The 19,836-nt window shown below is 42.2% G+C and overlaps 1 protein-coding gene across 1 annotated transcript in view; it reads right to left on the bottom strand.

Annotated features, from left to right (window-relative positions):
* The window catches only part of MED12L (mediator complex subunit 12L), a 764,678-nt gene that overhangs the window by 204,459 nt on the left and 540,383 nt on the right, over positions 1-19,836 (bottom strand). The window contains exon 22 of the mRNA XM_029616044.1: positions 17,240-17,467. Within this exon, the coding sequence (XP_029471904.1) occupies positions 17,240-17,467 (228 nt within the window). The remainder of the gene's footprint in view (positions 1-17,239; positions 17,468-19,836) is intronic.

Genomic DNA, 19,836 nt, shown 5'->3' with positions numbered 1-19,836 from the left:
CAGTGGAGTGCCTCAAGGATCTGTACTTGGACCTGTGCATTTCAATATATTTATAAGTGATGTGGAAAGAAATATGATGAGTGAGGTGGTCAGATTTGCAGATGACACAAACCATTCAGAGTAGTTAAATCACAAGCGGATTGTGATAAATTGCAGGAGGACCATGTGAGACTGGAAGACTGGGCAATCAAATGGTAGATGAAATTTAATGAGGACAAGTGCAAGGTGTTGCATATAGGGAAAATAACACTTGCTGTAGTTACACGATGTTAGGTTCCATAATAGAGAAAAATAACTCATGATGTAGTTACATGGCTAGGTCCCATATTAGAGTTACCACCCAGGAAAAAGATCTGGGCATCATAGTTGATATTACATTGAAATTGTCGGCTCAGTGTGCCGCAGCAGTCAAACAAGCAAATAGAATGTTAGGAATTATTAGGGAGGGAATGACAAATAAAATATAGAATGTACTAACGCCTCTATATTGCTCCATAGTGAGACTGCACCTTGAATTCTGGTTGCTGAAGCTCAAAAAATAGTTCCCCTGGAGAAAGTACAGAGAGGGGCGACCAAAATGGTCAAGGGCTAAAGAGGTTAGGGTTGTTCAGTTAAGAGATGACTGAGGGAGGATATGATAGAAGTCTTTAAATCATGAAATGACTTGAACAGGTAAATGTGAATCGATTATTTAATCTTTCAGATAATACAAGGACTCGGGGGCAATTCATGAAGTTAGCAAGTAACACGTACAACAAATTGGTGAAAATTATTTTTCACTCAACACACAATTAAGCTCTGGAATTTGAGCTGGAGGATGTGGTTAAGGCAGTTAACTTAGCAGGGTTTAAAAAAGGTTTGGATAAGTTCCTAGAGGAGAAGTCCATAAACTGCTAATAATCAAGATGGCTTAGAGAATAGCCGCTGTTTGCTTTAATAGCATGGGATCTATTTAATGTTTGGGTACTTGTAACCTGGATTGGCCACAGTTGGAAACAGGATGCTGGGCTTGATGGACCCTCGTTCTGACCCAGCATGGTAACTTATGTTGTGTTGGGGTTCAAATCCTACAGAATTTGGGGATGCATGTTTTTGGCACCGCTATGCATCTTACTATAAAACGACCTTACTGAGTATCATACAATTCATTTAGCAATTAATTTGCAAAAGCTTATAAGCGCATAAAACATTGTTATACACATATATAAGCTTTTTGAAAATTACTCTGAGGTAGTAAGCAGAAAAGTATATGCAAAAGCCATTTCTCGCACACTTTTATACTTTCTAATATGTGTAAAAGTGTGCGAGAAATGGCCTCTTTCTAATATGTGTAAAAACATTTACGCATGTATTTTCTAAAATCCAAAGTACGTTCATAAATGTACACGTGAGCATTTAAACCTGCTTCCATGTATAAATGTTCACATGTATACCACACTAGGGTTCATGCCTACCTTATGCGCGTCTCCTTGGAAAATTATGGCTGAAGTCTGCACTATATTATAAAATTGAGCACTCTGGGGTGAATTTTCAAATTGTATTTGCACGCATGCAGTTTTAAAATCAACAAGAATATATGTGCATTTTTGCTTTCACATGCACATTTACCTGTGCAACTCCACCTTCATAATGGTTTATGGATTTTTTTCTCCAGGATCTTGTCTAAACCTTTTTTTAAACACAGCTATACTAACAGCTTTCACCAGTTCCAAAGCTTAATTATGCATTGAGAAAAAAGATTTTTCTTTTATTAGTTATAAATGTATAACTTAGTAACTTCATTGTGTGTCTCTTAGTCTTTGTACTTTCTGAGAATGTAAACAACCAGTTCACGTTTATTTGTTCCATTCCATTATTTTATAGACCTCTTTCAAATCTGCCCTCAGCCGAATCTTCTCCAAGCTGAAAAGTCCTAACCTCTTTAGTCTTTCCTCAGAAGGGAATTGTTCCATCCCCTTTATCATTTTGGTCACCCTCCTCTGCACCTTATCTAATTCTGCTATATTTTTTTGAGATGTGATGCACACAATACTCAAGATGTTGCACCATGGAGCAATACAGAGGCATTATGATATTCTCTGTTTTATTCTCCATTCCTTTCCTAATTGTATTCTCTATTCCTTTCCTAATTGTATTTTTCCTAGTTCACTAAGTTATCTGTTACATGTAAGGGCACCGCCCAAAAGTTTTTGTTTATTGTGAACCGATGCGATGTGCGAACGGATATCGGTATAAAAGAGATGTTAAATAAATAAATAAAAAATAATAATTCCCAGCAATGTACTTGGCTTTCTCAGCTTCTGCTGCGTATTCAACAGAAGATTTCAACGTGATAATGCCTAGATCGTTGTCCTGAGCAGTGTCTCCTAATGTGGAATCTTGCATTATGTTGCTATAATTTGGGTTACCCTTTCCTACATGCATCATTTTGCACTTGTCCACATTAAAATTTTTGTCAATTGCATGCCAAGTCTCCCAGTCCTCTTGCAATTTTTCCCAATCCTCTTGTGATTTAACAACTTTGAATAATTTTGTGTCATCTGGAAATTTGATCACCTCATTTGATGTTCCCATTTCCAAGTAATTTATAAATATATTAAAAAGCATTGGTCCCAGAACAGATCCCTGGGGTACTCCACTATTCAATTTTCTCCATTGAGGAAATTTACCCCTACTCTCTGTTGTCTATCTTTTGACCAGTTGCCAATCCACAATAGGACACTGCCCCCTCTCCCATGACACTTTAATTTCCCAAGAAGTCTCTCATGAGGGCCTTTGTCAATGCTTTCTGGAAATCCAGATACACTGTATCAACTGGCCCACCTTTATCCACATGCTTATTTACAAAAAAATTAGCAGACTGGTGAAGCAAGACTTCCCTTGGCTAAAATCATGTTGGATTTGTCACATTAAACTTTGCCTGTCACAGACTCTCTCATTTACAGTTTCCTGGATCACCCCAGGATCCATTTTTAAAAACTGGCATTACATTGGCAACATAGATGCACACTAATCAATAGATTTGATCAATAAAAGTAAAAAAACAAAACAAAACTGTGTATTAACAGCCTTCTCTCATTGAAGAGCTTGTGGTGGCAATGCTCTGTGGTTCAAAGTGAAGGTATCATCCGGGGTTAAGGAACTAACGGGTCAATAATTGCCAATGGAACTGACATTAATCTTGTTAGGATATCTCAAAGGTGCAGTTTCTTTGAAAAGTCTGAAGGGTATAACTTTGCCTAATCATATATTGATAGCAGCTAAAATATTAGCAGCAAGTAGATGGCATAATTCCTTAGTGTGTATTGAGGATTTTGATTCAAATGATATGGTCGATTATATTACTTAGAGAAAATAACTCAAGAAATAAGAGAAAGTTATCCAGATGTGACTGCTAGCTGGAAACTATTCTTAGAACAGGCAGGGCTAGTGGAAGCACTAGGTGATCTAGGCCTGGGCCAAGGGCGCTGAGCATTAGGGGGCGCCGAGCAGTAGTATACCGAGGGGAGCCAATGCCCCCGGGAGCAGGGCCATAGGGGGAGAGGCTGATGGCTGACATGAAGACTAATGCAGCCACCGGTGGACCTCATCCTACTAGCAGCTGAGCAGTGAACTACTGATGTGCTGTGTGCCGGATACACACAGCAGGAAGATCGGCAGGGCCGTGGTGGAGCTCATGTCACCACGGCCCGAAGAAAAAGGTCACGTCTAAACCAGCAGGTGCTCCTTCTCCTTCCTGCCCGCACAGCCCCGGAAGAAAAATGTTGCTGGAGCCGCACAGGCAGGAAGGAGGAGGAGCATCAGCCGCGTGCAGAAGAGGAGCAGTGCTTACGGGCCGCCACGAATCCCAAGTTGCAGCAGGCTGAGGAGGCGGCCCAGTAGCAGGGCCGCCGCCGTGGATCCCACATTGCGGGCGGCCTGAGACGATCAGGGCCGCTGCAGAGCCCATCCTGCGGTGACCCGTGAAGAGGATGCCCAGAGATGAGAGAGAGGCTGAGGGCCTGTAGAGTGTGTGTGTGTGTGCGCGTGCGTGTGTGTATGAGATGAATTGAGAGATTATAAGTGAGCGTGAGTTGACTGTGTGTGGGAGTGAGGACCTGAATGTTTGCAGAGACAACATGTGAGAGCCTCTGTGTGTGTAAGAGACAGCATGTGACAGTGAGAGCCTGTGCTTGAGCAAGACAGCATGTGGGAGTGAGAGAGAGCCTGTGTATGTGAGAGTGAGACAGCATGTGCCAGTGAGAGATTGTGTGTATGAATGATTGTATGAGAGAGCATGTGAGAGTTAGAGCCTGTGTGTGTGTGTGTGTGTGTGTGGGGGGGTGTGAGTGTGAGAGAGAGAGAGAGAGAGAGAGAAAAAGCATGTGAGAATGAGAACCCGACTGTGTGTTTGAGGGAAGAAGACAGATGGAGAGAAAAGAAATAGAAAAAAGGCAATATAAAAGGAATTGGCTAAAAAATAAGAAAGGGAAGTTGGAAAAAAAAAAAAGCCTGTGACCAACCGATTAGAAAACTAAGGTCAGACAGCAAATGTAAAAAAAAAAATAAATTACTTTTTACTGATTGGCACATGTAATCTTTGGGAATGTGCAAGAGTAGCACTTTCTCTATGTGGATCTCTCAATATACAAGATCTGCATGGAGGAAGTGGAAGCCCACGGGGCCTGCACAGAGGAAGCAGCAAAATGGGCTTCACTGCCAGTAGCAACAATCCCCAATAGCCACTCGGCATCAGTGACAGTGGCAGCAGAGGAATGAGAGAGGCTCTGAGGTTGCTGGCAAAAGAAAGAGAGGGGGTCTGCCTTAAGTGTGTGAATGTGTCTGAATGGGAGTCTGCCTGGGGGTGTATGTGTGTGAATGCATGGGTGTCTTCCTAGGGTTTGTATGTGTGAGAATAGGTGCCTGCCTGTATGTGGTGTATGTGTGTGTGAGAATGAATTGGTGCCTGCCTGGAGATCTGTGTGTGTGAGAATGAATGTGTGCATGCCTGGGGGATGGGGAGGGAGTGGTGTGAAAATGAATGGGAGCCTGCCTGGGGGTCAGTGTGTGTGTGTGAGAATGATTGGAAGCTTGCCTGGGTGTGTGTGTTTGTGTGTATGTGAGGGAGCCAGTGAGAGTGAGAGCATGAGTGTGTATGAGAAAATCCAGGGGAGTAAAAGTGTGTGGGGGGGTGGAGGGGGAGAGAGTGTCTTACAGCCTGAGAGTGTGTCAGTGTCTGTGAGAGCGAGAGGTTATGGTTGGGTATAAGAACATGAATGTGTATGTATGTGACAGTGAATGTGTGAGAGAGAACAGACATGTGAGTATGTGTGAGAGAGAGAGAGGATAACCTCCTAATCCTCGACAATATCAGGGTGACGGGAAATCAAGAGCTCCCACGTATGGACAGCAGGGGCTTTTTAAAATCCTTATTAGTTTTAATTATTGGGTGTTAATTGATATATGTGCTGTTTTGAAATATTTTATTGGTGTTTGGGCAATTGTAAAAGATGTATAAGATTTTAATTAATAGAAATTCTATTTATCAGTAGTTTTAAAATATTCTTTTATTAGTATGGTTTATTATTATAACTGATGCCTTATGTTTCTTGATTCTGTTGTTTTATGAGGAATGGTGGTTCTGTTTTTCCATTGTTAATACACAGAGTCTGGCTTCTTGGGTTTCCATTTCAGTTTTTTCTAATTTGTGCTCCTTTATTTTGTATTCTGTATTTGGTGAGGGTCTGTCTCTGCTCTGTGTGTGTGTGACCATGATTAGATTCTGCTAGCATGTAGTGTCTGTATAGGGATCTATAGCAATCAGGTTTGTTTTGTTTCCTCAGTAAGTGGTGTATTGGTATTCTAGGACCCCGTATAATATTTACCCTTGCTTATTCACAGGTAGGGTTATTGTTGTTTGAGTCCTTGGTGTTATTACTATTATGTTATGATGGGATTGCAGTATAGATTTTGAGTGTCTTTTTTTGCGGGGTTTTGTGTTAGTTCACAATGTGTCTGGCAGTGGAAGGTGTTTGTGCTGCTGTTACTGTGTGGTGACACTAGAATTTGAAAATATCTTTTAGTATGATGAGCTGTAAGGGAAACATCCAAGCTCCATTGTTTGGGGAAATTTCAGTGGATGCACAGTTACAGAACTGGAGGTGCAGGATTTGTATTGATATTCTGCCCCTTCCCATATATTCCAGACTTCACTCTCATAGCCATATAGAATTAGTTGAATAAGGCTATCAAAATAATTTTATAGTAGTTTTACTAGAAGTGTGAAACTGGCCAGCTTTTTAAAATTATGCAGAAGACCCTTTGGACTTTTTTATTAACACTTTTTTTTTATAACCAATTTTAAAGCAGGATCCATGCTATAGAGGTGGGTAGATAAAGAAATGCAATTTTGGCTTCCCACCAAAATTCTTCTGTCTAGAGATGCCACTGATTTTCTGTGACCTTAAGCATTAGTACAAGAAGGATTAAGGTGGGGGGGGATGCTGGAGAGGCACACAAATGCATTGGCCCCCGGGTGCCGGAGACTCTTGGTGCACCATTGGGTGCGAGCCATATGGGGCTGCAAGCGGCGGCAAAGAGGAGTGGAGATTTGGCGGGCCGCAAGCAGTGCTCAACCTGCTCGCGACCCAGAAAACCACAAAGTCAGCGGGAGTGATCGAGAATGAGGTAGGAGTCGGGGCCGAGACTGGGGGGTGGTGGCACAACCGAGGGGCGGGGGGCAAAGGAGAAGGCTCGCCTAGGGCGTCTGATCCCCTTGCACCGGCCCTGAGAACAGGGGGTTGAGAAGTGGAAGGATGGATTCAGACATTTCCACGAGTCCATCACATGGGTCCACCAGAAAGGATGCAAGCAAGTTTAGCTGGGAGTAAAAGAATGGGCTGCTGCTATCTGTGAATAATTGAGCTGCTGCCTTAGGCCAGGAGAATGAAAGTGGGGCCCGTTGCTGCCCTAGAAACTTTAATCTGCCGTGCTGCAAAAGCCAAAAACATGAGTGACAGAGAGGGGATGTTTGCATAAATTAGGAGGTTCAAATCATACTGCCATATGACCAGATGATGTGGGGAAGAGAGGGGCCGCTTGCAGATGTCAGAACCTTAAGCATCCATTGCCGTACAATGAGAAAAACAGGAGATGGCTGGGTGATCACAGCAGTGAGAAACATTTCTCCTCTATTGCCACGTGCTCTGCCTCTGGCCTGACAGAGAGAGAGAGAGGAGAGCTGTACCAATAAAGGGGTAGATTTTAAAAAGCCTACACGCGTAGGTGGGGTTACATGCGCCGGGCCTATTTTAGAAAGGCCTGAAGATGCGCGTAAAGCCCCGGGACGCACGTATGTCCTGGGGCTTCGAAAAAGGGGCGGGGAAGTCTGGGGGCAGGGCCAGAGGTCTCCGGCACAGCGGCCATTTGCCACTGTGTCGGTGGATCGCGTGCCAGCAGGCTGCTGGCGCGTGCAACAGGTAAAATAAAGGTCAGGGGGGTTTAGTATAGGGCTAGGGGGCGGGAGGTTAGGTTAGGGGGTTGGGAAGTTCCCTCCCAGGCCGCGGGCCTCAGTGCGCGCAAGTTGCACAATTGTGCAGCCCCTTGCGCGCGCCGACCCCCAATTTTATAACATGCAGGCACCTGCGTGTGCATGTTATAAAATTGGGCGTCCATGTGCACGCACAACCTTTTAAAATCTACCCCAAAGTGAGTAAGAAAAGGAGGACATGGGACTGGGGTTGACAGTATGAAAGGAAAGACAAGGTGATGAGAAATGAGATAGGAAGACAAGGATGGAGACAGGAACCCATGAATGACCTAGTTAGGGGGTGTGAGAGTGGATGACAGCCTATCAGGGACCAGCAGAGTCTGGGTGAGGGAAGGAATCATGCTGGACCAGAGGAAGGGAGAAACAACTTCAAGGGATTAAGAGGGAGGGATAGAGGGCCCCAATGATTAAGGAGAAGAGGAAGAGGAAAGACAACAGCTAGGTATGGATATAATATTAAACACAAAAGTTATTTAGGGAGACACACAGACAGACACAGAGATCTCTTAAGCCTTCCCTTTGAAAAGAAGCTATTTGCTTTTTCTAAATTATTTTGACACTATCATTTTCTGTATGTGTTTGTAATAATCATTAAAAGAAATTAAAGTATAAAAGAAAAGCAGGCTAAAAGAGGGTCAATTTTCATGGAGGGACATTTTCAAAACTTTTTATGTGGTAAACACCTGTTTATGTATTGATTTATTTTATTTTCCGCCTGTGGGCACTTCAAAGCAGGTCACATTCAGGTATTGTTTGCCTACGTACAAAGGCCCTTTGAAAACTGCCACTCCCCGCTAGTGAAAGTAGAAGCACCTGCGGGTTGAACAGCGTGCACACTTACCTGCAGGGAAAAAGGGAGCAGGGTTAGGCTGGGGGAGGGACAGGATGCGCGGGAAATTAATTTAGAAATCCTCGTGCGTAATTTCAAGCATGGGCTTTGTTTTAAAGCGGGAGCACAGTATGCAGGAACAAAATTCCCATTTCCTCCCCCGCCAACCAGAGTTTTAAAAGGGAAATTCAGCGGGGACTGCAGGTCTGCAGGTACCAGTGCTGGTTTTCTGGCAGGTCACACAAGGTCACCAGCCTAGTATCTTTTTTACATTTTCCCCCCCAACCTGTAGCTGCACTGAAAGGTGTAAGCCGCTGCTGGCCCCAACCTGTGAGGGCAATTTTTAAATAGCTTTGGAAATCGCTCTTCCTCTGTATGCAGTTTAGCTCAGTAAGCATCATTTAATATGAAGTTTTATGCATTATGAATGATTCTGGCGTGCATATCATTTCTTTTGTTATGGCATCCAAAAATTAAGAAGAATCGTATGGGGGTCCGCAAAACTTTGAGAGGGCAAAAAAGGGATCTGCGTTCCCTAAGAGGTTGGAAAACCTTTGGTGTAAGAGAAACATATTATTCTTTCACAATAGGCAATTTAAAATTAACTTCTTCTGGGTAACATTATCCATTTTAAAGGGTGAATGTAGGCAAAGTTGTTTCTATTGAAACCTGCATGCTTGCAAAACTTTTGTCAAGTGAAAGATTTCATTATTTGTAGAAAGCTAGGTAATCATTCAGGTAATATAGGCCAGGAATTAGGATGTCATATACTGGGGGGTTCTGTCTCTAACGCTCTGCATAGAGAAAGTAATTTTCAAAGGAGTTATGCACATAAAAGTAGCATCTATATCATCAATTGTTTTAAATCACAGTTTTATGCACATAAATCCTTTTGAGAATTACTGCCACAGTTTATTTGGAAAGTGCTATTTTAATATTATCTTCAAATAAAGATTTTAAGATGTCTAAAAAAAATGTTACTAAATTATCCTCATTATTACAGTGCTAAGAAACGAAGCCTGAGACAAATCTGTGGTACAATTTAGAATGTACACACCCAATTAACAGGGGAAAAGACACCACGAAGGAACCACAGTCAAAGTAATTCTTCTTTAAATTCTCCAATGCACTGTACCAAAATTATGATTAAATCACAGCTTACAGGCAACAACTTCCTCTTGTGAGGGAAGATTTTTATAGCTGATTTGAAAGGGGCGAGTATGACAAAATCCAGCTGACTGTACAACTTCCACTTCCTTAGTGAAAGTTGGAAAAAGGCTATAAAATTAGACTCGGACTTGCAGCACAAATGTGAGATGTACCAGAGACACATCAGCAGGGCTCCCAGTTGTCTGTATTTACAGTTAAATAAAGATAAAGGCAGATAGGACAGAGGCTTCAATTCCATCTCTCTTTTATATCCAGGGAAAAAAAATAAAGATGAGTGCAACTTCAGGAAGTGACTACGAGACGAGATCTGCCTAGACAAACCACTAATGCCTAGAAGCAAGGGAAGGGACATTTGATGCCTCCCTCCAGGGTTGCATGCTTGGAACATTACAAAATCCTGCTGCTGGAGCCCACAAAAACAGCTTGTATCGAGATCAGTTAGTATGACGTGAACACTTGATCAGAGGTCAGCAAGCAACCTTTGGCTGTGAAAAAATAAAAATAAAAGAGCAAGACTCGTATTTTTTTTTTTTTTATAAAATCTGCACTGATTTTCTTTTTTTTAATTCTTTATTTGTCATTTTCCATTTTACAATCTTTGAATATCCTTTTCCACTTTGAATATCCTTTTCCACAGTGGATTATACTATACATTAATTTCTAAATTAAGTTTTTATAGCATTTAACAATTACCATATTGCATATATAATCCATCAATGGCATTCTCCAGAAATCAATCGTTATACTAAGGATTTTTAAATAAATCCTTGAAGAAAATATAAAGAGGGCAAACATATTATTATAACCAGGAATAGAAAAAACACAGAAAGTTAACTTAGGTATGAGCTATGCAAGGATTTTCAGTGGTATACTCATATGTATATCTTCCTCTTAAGCATTGGGAGATGATGTTACAGGTTTACGGGCTTCTATTAACTGCCGTAACTGTTCAGTTTGAAAGAAGACAAAAGTTTCCTCCCCCTTCTTTAAAATACATTTGCAGGGGTATCGTAATGAGAAAGAGAACCCCAAAGAGAACCCCAAAGAGGTAACATTTTGTCTATATGACAAAAAATCTTTTCTCCTAAGTTGTGTAATCGGAGCCATGTAAGAGTACATCCTAACTTCCTGATCATAAAAAATCACAGGAAATTTTTTGAAGTAACTGCGCATCACATTGCTCAAATCTTGGGTTGCTATAAAGGAAACTAATAAAACCTCTCTCTCAATAATATCTATATTGGAACTCTCAAGCAAACTAGTCAGGTTAGTTGGTATTTCTACGTTAACATTATCGTTTCTAACAGTTGCCCTATTAGACAGAAATCTGCATGAATTTATTGAGGGAATATTCTGATCAGAAAAAAACAAGAGCTCCTATTAGAAACCTTTTTAAAGTAATATATGGAATTTCTCCCATGATTTTGGGGAAATTTAAAATTCTCACCTTTAACTGTCTCAAACCATTTTCTAATATTTCCAAACGTCTTGAAGAGGACAATTGTTCTTTTATAATTGCAATATTTACTGTTGAAATAGTTTGAACCTTTTTTTCCACTTCAATTAGCCTATTTGGCAAGACAGTTTCTTGTTCCTGGATTCCTAATATTTTCTCTTGAAGGTTGTAATTTAAGGAATCAACTTTCTTCTCCAGCTGAGTTAAAGAAAGCCCATGACCTGCAACCAGGTCCCAAATAGCCTCAAGAGTCTCAGCCACAGGCCTCGTTGGCACCAATGACGACTCATCCGGAGCAGCCAATGATTCGATATCCTCTCTGGCCCGGGAACCTCTTCCTCCTCCAAAACCAAGGGTTCTCCTGATGTACTGGGCTCCTCTCTACAAACTCCAAAATTCACACTTGCCGGTCCCGGTTCTTCTCTTCGTGCTCCTCCAGGGTATGCTCCCTCCAATTCTGGCACTCCAGACGCGTCATCCGGCTGCGACTGAGTGGCTCCCCTGGTGTAATCACATTGTGCCGGGGGCGCACGAAGGTCGGGGCCGAGGGACGCCTCCTCCATCGACGCAGCCCACTCTCCTGTCACAGTGTTTGCATCGGGTTCCTCTGTTCCCTCTAAAGCCGCTGCTTGGGACAGGAAACTCATGATGTCCAGCTGGCTAGATCCACGTAAGGGATCTTGAAGGAAAATCCTCACCTTCCCCTTCCTCTTTGATGGCATAACAAAGGAAAAAGTCACTTTTTAGAAAGCTTAGAGGCAACTGGCATTCCGCTGTCTCACTATGCCGCCATCTTGTTTGCCCTCAGTCGATTTATCACTAAAAATCTGCACTGATTTTCATGCACAATTTTTCCCACTTGAACTGAAAGAATGGAGATGAAATACATATGGAAAAATGGGGCGGGCTATTACCAAAAGCTATTTCAGCAGGTAAACAGGTTTTAACTTGCAGAATGGGCTCTGAAAATTTTCCACCTTCAATGCATCGTAAAGCAGCATTCCTGGGGGTGGAAATAGGTCAGGGGTGGAGGGAGGCACAACGCATATACTTTTGCTTCATTTATTGGTGCAAACCCTGCATATAGCAAGTATATGTTGCGTGTGTATGTTTGAGTATATTTGCGCATGGTTTCTCATTTGCATGCAACTTTGCAGATGTACGCTTCCGCGATGCATAATTTCCAGTTTGTCAGGGCAAAGGCAGCTCAGGGCAATCTGCTGCCTGAGGTAAGGGATGAGATGGTAGCACAACCACCTCCTTGAGTGCGGGATTGCAAAAGCCAAACGAGACAAGCTTTTCCATCACTTTACCATCCCCAGCTGAGGGTCTAAATTGCCGGGGGCTAGCCAAAGGTATGTTCACATGACTGGCCATGTTACTGCATTACGTCCCCTCTGACTGAATATGGGAGAGAGTCATATTTGAGGCTGAACACAGCAAGGCGTGAACCAGGGCAGATAGTACAAACATTGGGTTTCAGAGGCCACAAAATAGCACTTCTGCCACACTCTTGATGGCAAGCAGCCGAAGAGAAGACCGCTGGTAAGGGCAGAACCCTTTTAGTAATTCATTCTGCCGGCCTGTGTCACCACATCGGGGGCAAAAACCTATTTGGTAAGGCAATGTGATATGCCTAGGTTAAGTGAGGCCCACGGATAGATTTGCCAAATTGGTTGCATCTACAACCTTGCAGTAAGATTTATAATACTTATTATATGTAATATGAGGTTGCAAGAGCCACAGGATCACTCAAAAGTACTTACCGCCATATCAGCAAACACAAGGAGGTTGAAATGTGTGCTGGAAACAGAGATGGTGACATGCCCACGACACTGCCCAGTAGAATGCTCTTTGCAGAGACATCAAACTGGCTAGCACTTAACTGTCCTCATTCACAGGAATACCTGCACCATGCTGCAGGTCAAGAGGATGCCACCGTTTCCCTGGATGATGTGATAAGCAATGTAGCCAATCAACTCTATGACATTGCAAACAAGAATCGTATGGGCACCTGAAGGAACAATAACCCAGATACAACAATTAACTTACAGACCTAAAGCTGACAGTGATTTCAGAACATTGTTAGTATCTTCAGACCTGAGATGTGCGAGCTGTCTGAAAGCCGAGGAACACATGTGCTACTTGCTGTGGGGGAATCTCCAAAGGTGATAAGGGTCTGGATGACATAATTGACTTGCTAAAGGAAGAGAGAAGGAAGACACTCACAAAATGTGAACATGCAAGTGATGGGGGTGATGAAGGTGACTGCTGCCTTCTCAAAGGATTGTCTCAGCACCTCCAGATTATGAGGATGACAGACTGCTGTGCTACGAATGCTCTGGGCTCCCTGGTATGAAAGTCCAGTATTAACTGCTCATTATCCATGCAGGACAAGATACATTGCAAAGAACTGATTGAAGGACAGTCAATCTTTTTAGAAATCTATCCCTGTAAAGTAAACTTATTTGGTTCACTTACGTCTGCTGCCTGTGTACATGCCCAATCAGGCATACCTGTATGGAATGATGAGGAGAATTAAACTATGGAGCCTGCAGGTAAAATTGATTACCATAGCTTAAATACCAGGCATGTAGGCAGAATGACTCCAGACTGCCTGTATAGTCTGGTAATAAGTCAGCAGAGGATGCACAAAAGTTAGAAATGCAATTGGATGACATACTTAAGATGCCTGTAAAGTCAGAAGTCTGAAAACAGGATTCTATGCAAATTAAGGCTATATACAAGTGCTGAAGAAATAAGGAAGGGGATGGGGTGAGCTAGTTCGGCTCCGGCTGCTGCATATGGGTGCCAGAACAAAAAGCTCAATGTGAGTCATGTCTCAGGCTCACTACACATTGCCCTGTCCATCTCAGCATGCGTATGAGACCAAGGCTGAAAGGACACGTAAGTGACTAAAGAGGTCGAAGATGAGGAGGCACTGTGTTACATAAGCTATCTGTGACCTGCATACAACTCATTGATAACCACTGCATCTGATCATGTGTCAGCAATCAGACAATACAAAGGGATGTGAGGCGTTTAACTAAGGGTCTTTGGCTACAATTAACTGCAACAGCTTGAATACGAGGCATAGAGATAGAATGACGCCAAAATGCCTGTATGAACTCAAAATCCAGCAAGGCAGTAGGTGCATAGGGAGACAAACAAATGAACTGAAATGCCTGCATTCTAATGCTGGCAGTCTAAAACTAAGATTGTAAGCCTATACAAGAGAACAAGATTTGCCATGGCCAGTTCCAGGGTAACTCAAGCCCAGCAGACTGCCTCTAACCATGGCCTTGGAGCAAATCACATCCCAGGCTCACTGCACATTATCCCTGTCTCTCTCAGCCTGGTATAAGACAGAGGCTGAAAGCACTGAAAGGAGACTCAAGGCGGGGAAGATGAGGAGCTGCTGTGCGCATTGTATGAGTTGCGCAAAATGGGGCCCCCGCATTAATCCCATTAACACCCTCCAGGGGTTGTGCTGTAGCTATAAAAGCCTTTAACAATTAAAGGTTCCCAGCATGGAACTACTGCACCTTTTTGGTGTCGGCATTGGTGACTCTTGTTGTAGCGAGGTACTGAGGCGAAGCCTGGGGGCCGGTCCGTATCTGAGCATTGGTCAGTGGTTACTTTCCATGGCATACCTCTCCTTTAGGCTTTGCAGCCTAAATGCTTTACTCCGAAAAAAAAAAACGGGTTTTTTTTGTACACTGCAAAAGTGGAAAATAATCGCCGCAGCCCCTAAGTGTGCTACTAATGTTCTGGGTTACCAGTGAGGTGGAAACAGCAGGAGTTGGAAGGCGACTGGTGGGAAGACAGTCAGAACCTATGACCAAAAAGGGTTGTACCTCCTGACCAACATTACACCAGCCGTACCCACTTCAGATGCGCATTGGGTTGAACAACACTCACCTGCATGCCTAAGCAGAGAAACGAAGCTGCAAGCCTCACCCTCCTGAACTACAGTGCAATCGCTTCATAAAACTTCTCATTTTAACGTTGCCCGAGCAAAGACACCATAAGGCTGAGTGCCTGCTCCGGGTACCCACCCCGCTGGAAACCGCATCCATCCTTTTCATGGCTTGCTTTCGACAATCCACGGGATGCCTCGTTTGGGTTGCAGTCCCTCTTCTCACCATTCTGATAGCTGGGAGGGTCGCTACACTACCCAGAAAGGTGCCAGACCCCACAATCACCTGGACTGACAAACACAACCTCTCCCCCACCCCTGCCCCCAAACTGGCCTCACCAACGAGCACCACAGCCCGAAGATGCAAGCAACAGCTGCCTAATGGGACCTCGCCCCGCCGAAGACTACCGGGTCTTGGCCCCGAACACGCACACACTGCCAGCATAGAAGAAGCAATTTCCCATCTTATCAGCAATTTCCCATCCCATGGAAGAGCCGCAGCAACCGAATAGGCCATGCCCACGATCCCAGACCACATGCACGCTCAGCAGGGTCAGAGATGGAAAGCAAGTATCTTTCAAGCACGGGAAAAGTGGCAAAGAAGGGGCCTGACTAGTGCAGTGGGGGTACAGCCCCCCACGGGACGAATAAAGGTTCCTCCACGCACCACAATAGCAGGAGGTGGCCTCAAAACAAAGAATGGCAGACTGGAAAGCCAAATCTGATTTAATGACTTCTCTGACACATAAAACCTTTCCTTGAACCAAATGACTTCCGAACAATACTACAATCTTTATTATTTTCAAGTATAGACTATTGTAACTCCCTACTAATCGGTATCCCCAAATACATTATACGCCCATTACAAATCATTCAAAATACAGCTGCCAGACTATTAACAAATACTCCAAGTCGTGAACATATCACCCCCCATTCTAAAACAATTGCATTGGCTACCCATATCGTTCCATATCCAATATAAACTGGGATTAATTGTTCATTCTTTAATGTTTAACCTACATTCACCTTGGGCAAACACAATTATGAAATTCTACTCCCCGGCAAGATCACTTCGCTCAGCAACCAAGTACCTCCTTGACATCCTGTCACCAAAATTGATATGCCTCGATGAAACTTGAGAAAGAGCTCTCTCAGCAGCAGGTCCAATATTTTTGAATACCCTCCCTTTAGAAATAAAAAGTTGCAACAATCCCAAACTATTTAAAAAATACCTGAAAACCCAACTTTTTAAGATAGCTTATTTTGACCTTTTGTTTTAGAGATTATTTAATTTTATATTTTGTGTTCGTATTTTACCGATTACTTGATTTTATATTTAGTGTTCGTATTTTATGTTAGCTATAATTGGACATTTATTATTTTATATGGTGAAATATTATGAATGTACTTTTGCAATCCGCCCTGAATATAAGAAGAGCGGAATAGAAATATTTTAAAATCAATAAATAACCAGGGATGGGGGTAGGCTCCTATTTGCCCAGGAAGCAACCTGTAGTAGGCAAAACAGACTATGCTGGGACTCTATAATAGATGATGATTAACAATTGTTTATGGCCTAGATGAATGAATTACTGCACAGCATATACCTTACTATAAGCATTCTTTCTTCTAATTCAAAGGAGTTGATGTAGCTGAACAAACACAAACGTTTAAATATCTACCCCCATTGACTGGCTTAGCCAGATTAAGATTTTAACCAGCTAAAACTTACCTGTATAAAAGAAAAAGCGATAGTGCAGGGATATTCCAGGGGCAGGGCTTAGACACTTCACTGATATTTAAAGCTAGGTAAAGTTATCCAGGTAGGCTTACCCGGATAACTTTAAACCTAACTGACTATATTCAGACTATAGCTAGGTAATTAAAAAAATAAATAATAATAGTGATAATCACAGGCCAGCAGCAGCCTTATCCCACCCCCCCGACCACTCAGCTCCACCCCCAAAACATTTTTTTAAAAAGGTGGCCATAAGAGTCCCCCTGCCCAAATGTATAAAATAAAACTGTCTACTACAGCCCAGCACCCCTTTTCTTTCTTTAAAAAAGGGTGGTGCCACTTTCCCTAAATCATCATTGTTCTGAACAGGGGGTGGTTATCGGTAATTTTGCCACTCACTGGCTTACTGAATATGGACCGCTTACTTATTGGGACCAATAATAAACAGAGGTGTTTTGACATACAAACAAAAGAAAAAAAAAGTTGTGAATTGATTATTTCCTTCTGATGTATCATGCCTGTTGGCAGTGGGTATCACCAGCATCCATGAGGCACCCAATTTTTTAGGATGGGGTCCCATTTTCAATCAACCTTCTTACCTTCCTGCATCTTGATGCCCCATGCACACGTTCATGAGCACATTGCAGACAAAGCTGTAGCGATTGGCTGCGTTGTCACAAAGGATCTTGCCCAGCATGGAATAATTGATATTATGAGCAGAAGGATTCTCAATAAAATCCATCATGAATTCTGGATCCCACAATAAGTTGGAGTTGGAAGGCTGGACATTGCTATAGATGGTCTGCTTTACCTTTGAACAGGCACTACTGAAAGTTAAAAACAAAGCAATCAATCAATAACTCCATTCATGTTAGAATGAATATTTAGAATATCATGCTTCCAGGTTTTAGGAATATGGAAAATTGCAGATTTTAACTTCGCTTTCCCGCCTAGTGAAAAATGTGATCTTCTAGAGATTTCTATCAATGTTAGGTATATGAGTGGATTCATGAAAAATGTTTTTACATATCTGTGAAAGGAGGCATGCTGTCAAAGAGGCCTCCATCCTAGCCATTATTAGTCAAACTTTCTCAGGAGGTTTCAGCAGGGGAGCCAATATGAACGTCATAGGACATGACCCTGGTACCGGAAAGAACAATTCCAAATGCTCCTCCACTTCCCCAGTAGCAACAGCCAAACTCCCCAGTCCTATTTCTGTCTTAGCATCCCCCACTATCTCCATTGAAACTAAAGTCCCAGGCAATCATGATCTGGAGGGCCCCTTCTGTTGATTTAAAGTATCTGCAGTTAGCATCTGTGAGAAACCTGCAGCATTTCTGGGTCCACTGGCTGCTTCACTTCCAAGTGCCGGCAGATCTCCCAGACTGTTTGCCACGTCATTTCTCTCCAGTGGAAAGGTGTTGGGAGGGAGATCTAGTAGCTAGCTCTGCAAGAGGTTTATGTCACCAACTCAACAATGTTTCTATACTGGGGGAGGCAGTCACTCTTCCTCTACCCATCAGCTCCCCCCAATGATGTCATGGAAGCCATCGGTTGAGCAACATTTTTCTAAATTTTCCAGCAACCACTATTCTTAAATTCAGTCTCACAAGTTTAGGAAAATTTTGTTTCAGTTTTAGGTTTTTAAAGCAAGAAGTGAACTGAGGACAAATTACCTTAGGTTACCAAATACATCCACAACCCATCAGAAAACAAAGCATTCTGGATAGAAATCACTCAGGCTTCAGGAAGAGTTTTAGTACTGAAGAGTGGCTTTCTTTGCCTTTCCGATGACCTGAAGAGAAATCTAGATATGGGAGTAGACTTGGTCCTGGTATCCCTAGATCTGTCTGCTTTGATAGCCTAGACCATGTCATCTTATTTGACTGTTTCAGTTTTAGGTTTTTAAAGCAAGAAGTGAACTGAGGACAAATTACCTTAGGTTACCAAATACATCCACTCATCAGAAAACAAAGCAAACTCTGCTTTATTGGAGATAAGAGATTAACTCCCTTCCTAATACACAGGGAAAAGTCACTATCCACTTTCTTGTAGAAAAACCAAGAGAACAAATGCATCAGAATTCATTGGTATTGGCAAAACACATTATTTGGCTTTGGGGTTTTTTTGTTTGTTTGTTTTGTTTGCATATTATTCACCGTCTAAACTGTCCTCATTAACACTTAAATGCACTCTTGTTTAAAAGCTGTCATTTACAAAGCACTTCTGCTTTCTACTGATATTTATTGTTTAGCACAGATAAACAGAAAATGCTTTCACAACCAGATGGAATGTAAACTAAACTACTTGAGCCATGGGAGCATAAAACAGGATGCTCTTTCAAGACTGGCAGAGCTGCAGCTACTTCCGAATTTAGAGGTCTGTCAGCATTAAACAGAATGCCCAAAGCCTGGTAAGATCAGAAAACAAAAAAACGGCAGACCACAAATAAAAGGAACTATGAAAGAGGTACTGCTCTCAATGTGCTGAAACGCTGATCACTGCTGCTACAGCAATCTAATGCAAGCTCTGAAAAAGGGCCCTGTGGAGGTGAGACTTTTCTACTGTTTATTTTATGCAAGGTTTAATTTAAAAGACATTATACAGAGTTGCAAATCTCAGCACCTACACTGCACTAGGCAGAGATCAGAAACAAATTTGAAAATCATACAGCAGAAAGATGCACATTAGGCAACTTTACTAAAAGGTATTTCTGTGTTGTGACTATGTTTTATGATTTTTATGGAATCATAACTTTTGTAATGTAAATGAGAGGTTAGAAAGGGGAGGTTACCAACCTCCAAATGCATAAAATAGAGGAAAATGCCTTCAAGTCACCTCCTGCAGCTGGGCTTCACTTTTAGTGATGTTAAACTGAAACCTTATGATAAACCCCAGAAAGATCAGATACTTTGCCTCATGGAGCTGCTATTTTAATTGTTATTCCCTTTCAATAAAGCAACTGCTCTTTGATACTGACAAGCTAAATGAACAAATCTGTCACTTTTCTGTATTACTGGTAATAAATTACACTGTAGGTATCTCAAAGGTATATGATGTCAATTATTTGAAATTATTTCTAGCAGTCTGGAACATAGAATTTTATGCATAGTCACTTATTTCCTTGCATGTATTTAACAAACAAATATTTAAAGCTATTTTTTTTCTATTTCTCCTCTGGACATTTACTAGAAGG

Source organism: Rhinatrema bivittatum, chromosome 9 (assembly GCF_901001135.1).
Source record: "Rhinatrema bivittatum chromosome 9, aRhiBiv1.1, whole genome shotgun sequence".
Classification (NCBI taxonomy): domain Eukaryota; kingdom Metazoa; phylum Chordata; class Amphibia; order Gymnophiona; family Rhinatrematidae; genus Rhinatrema; species Rhinatrema bivittatum.
This window is presented reverse-complemented; position numbering and strand designations above follow the sequence as displayed.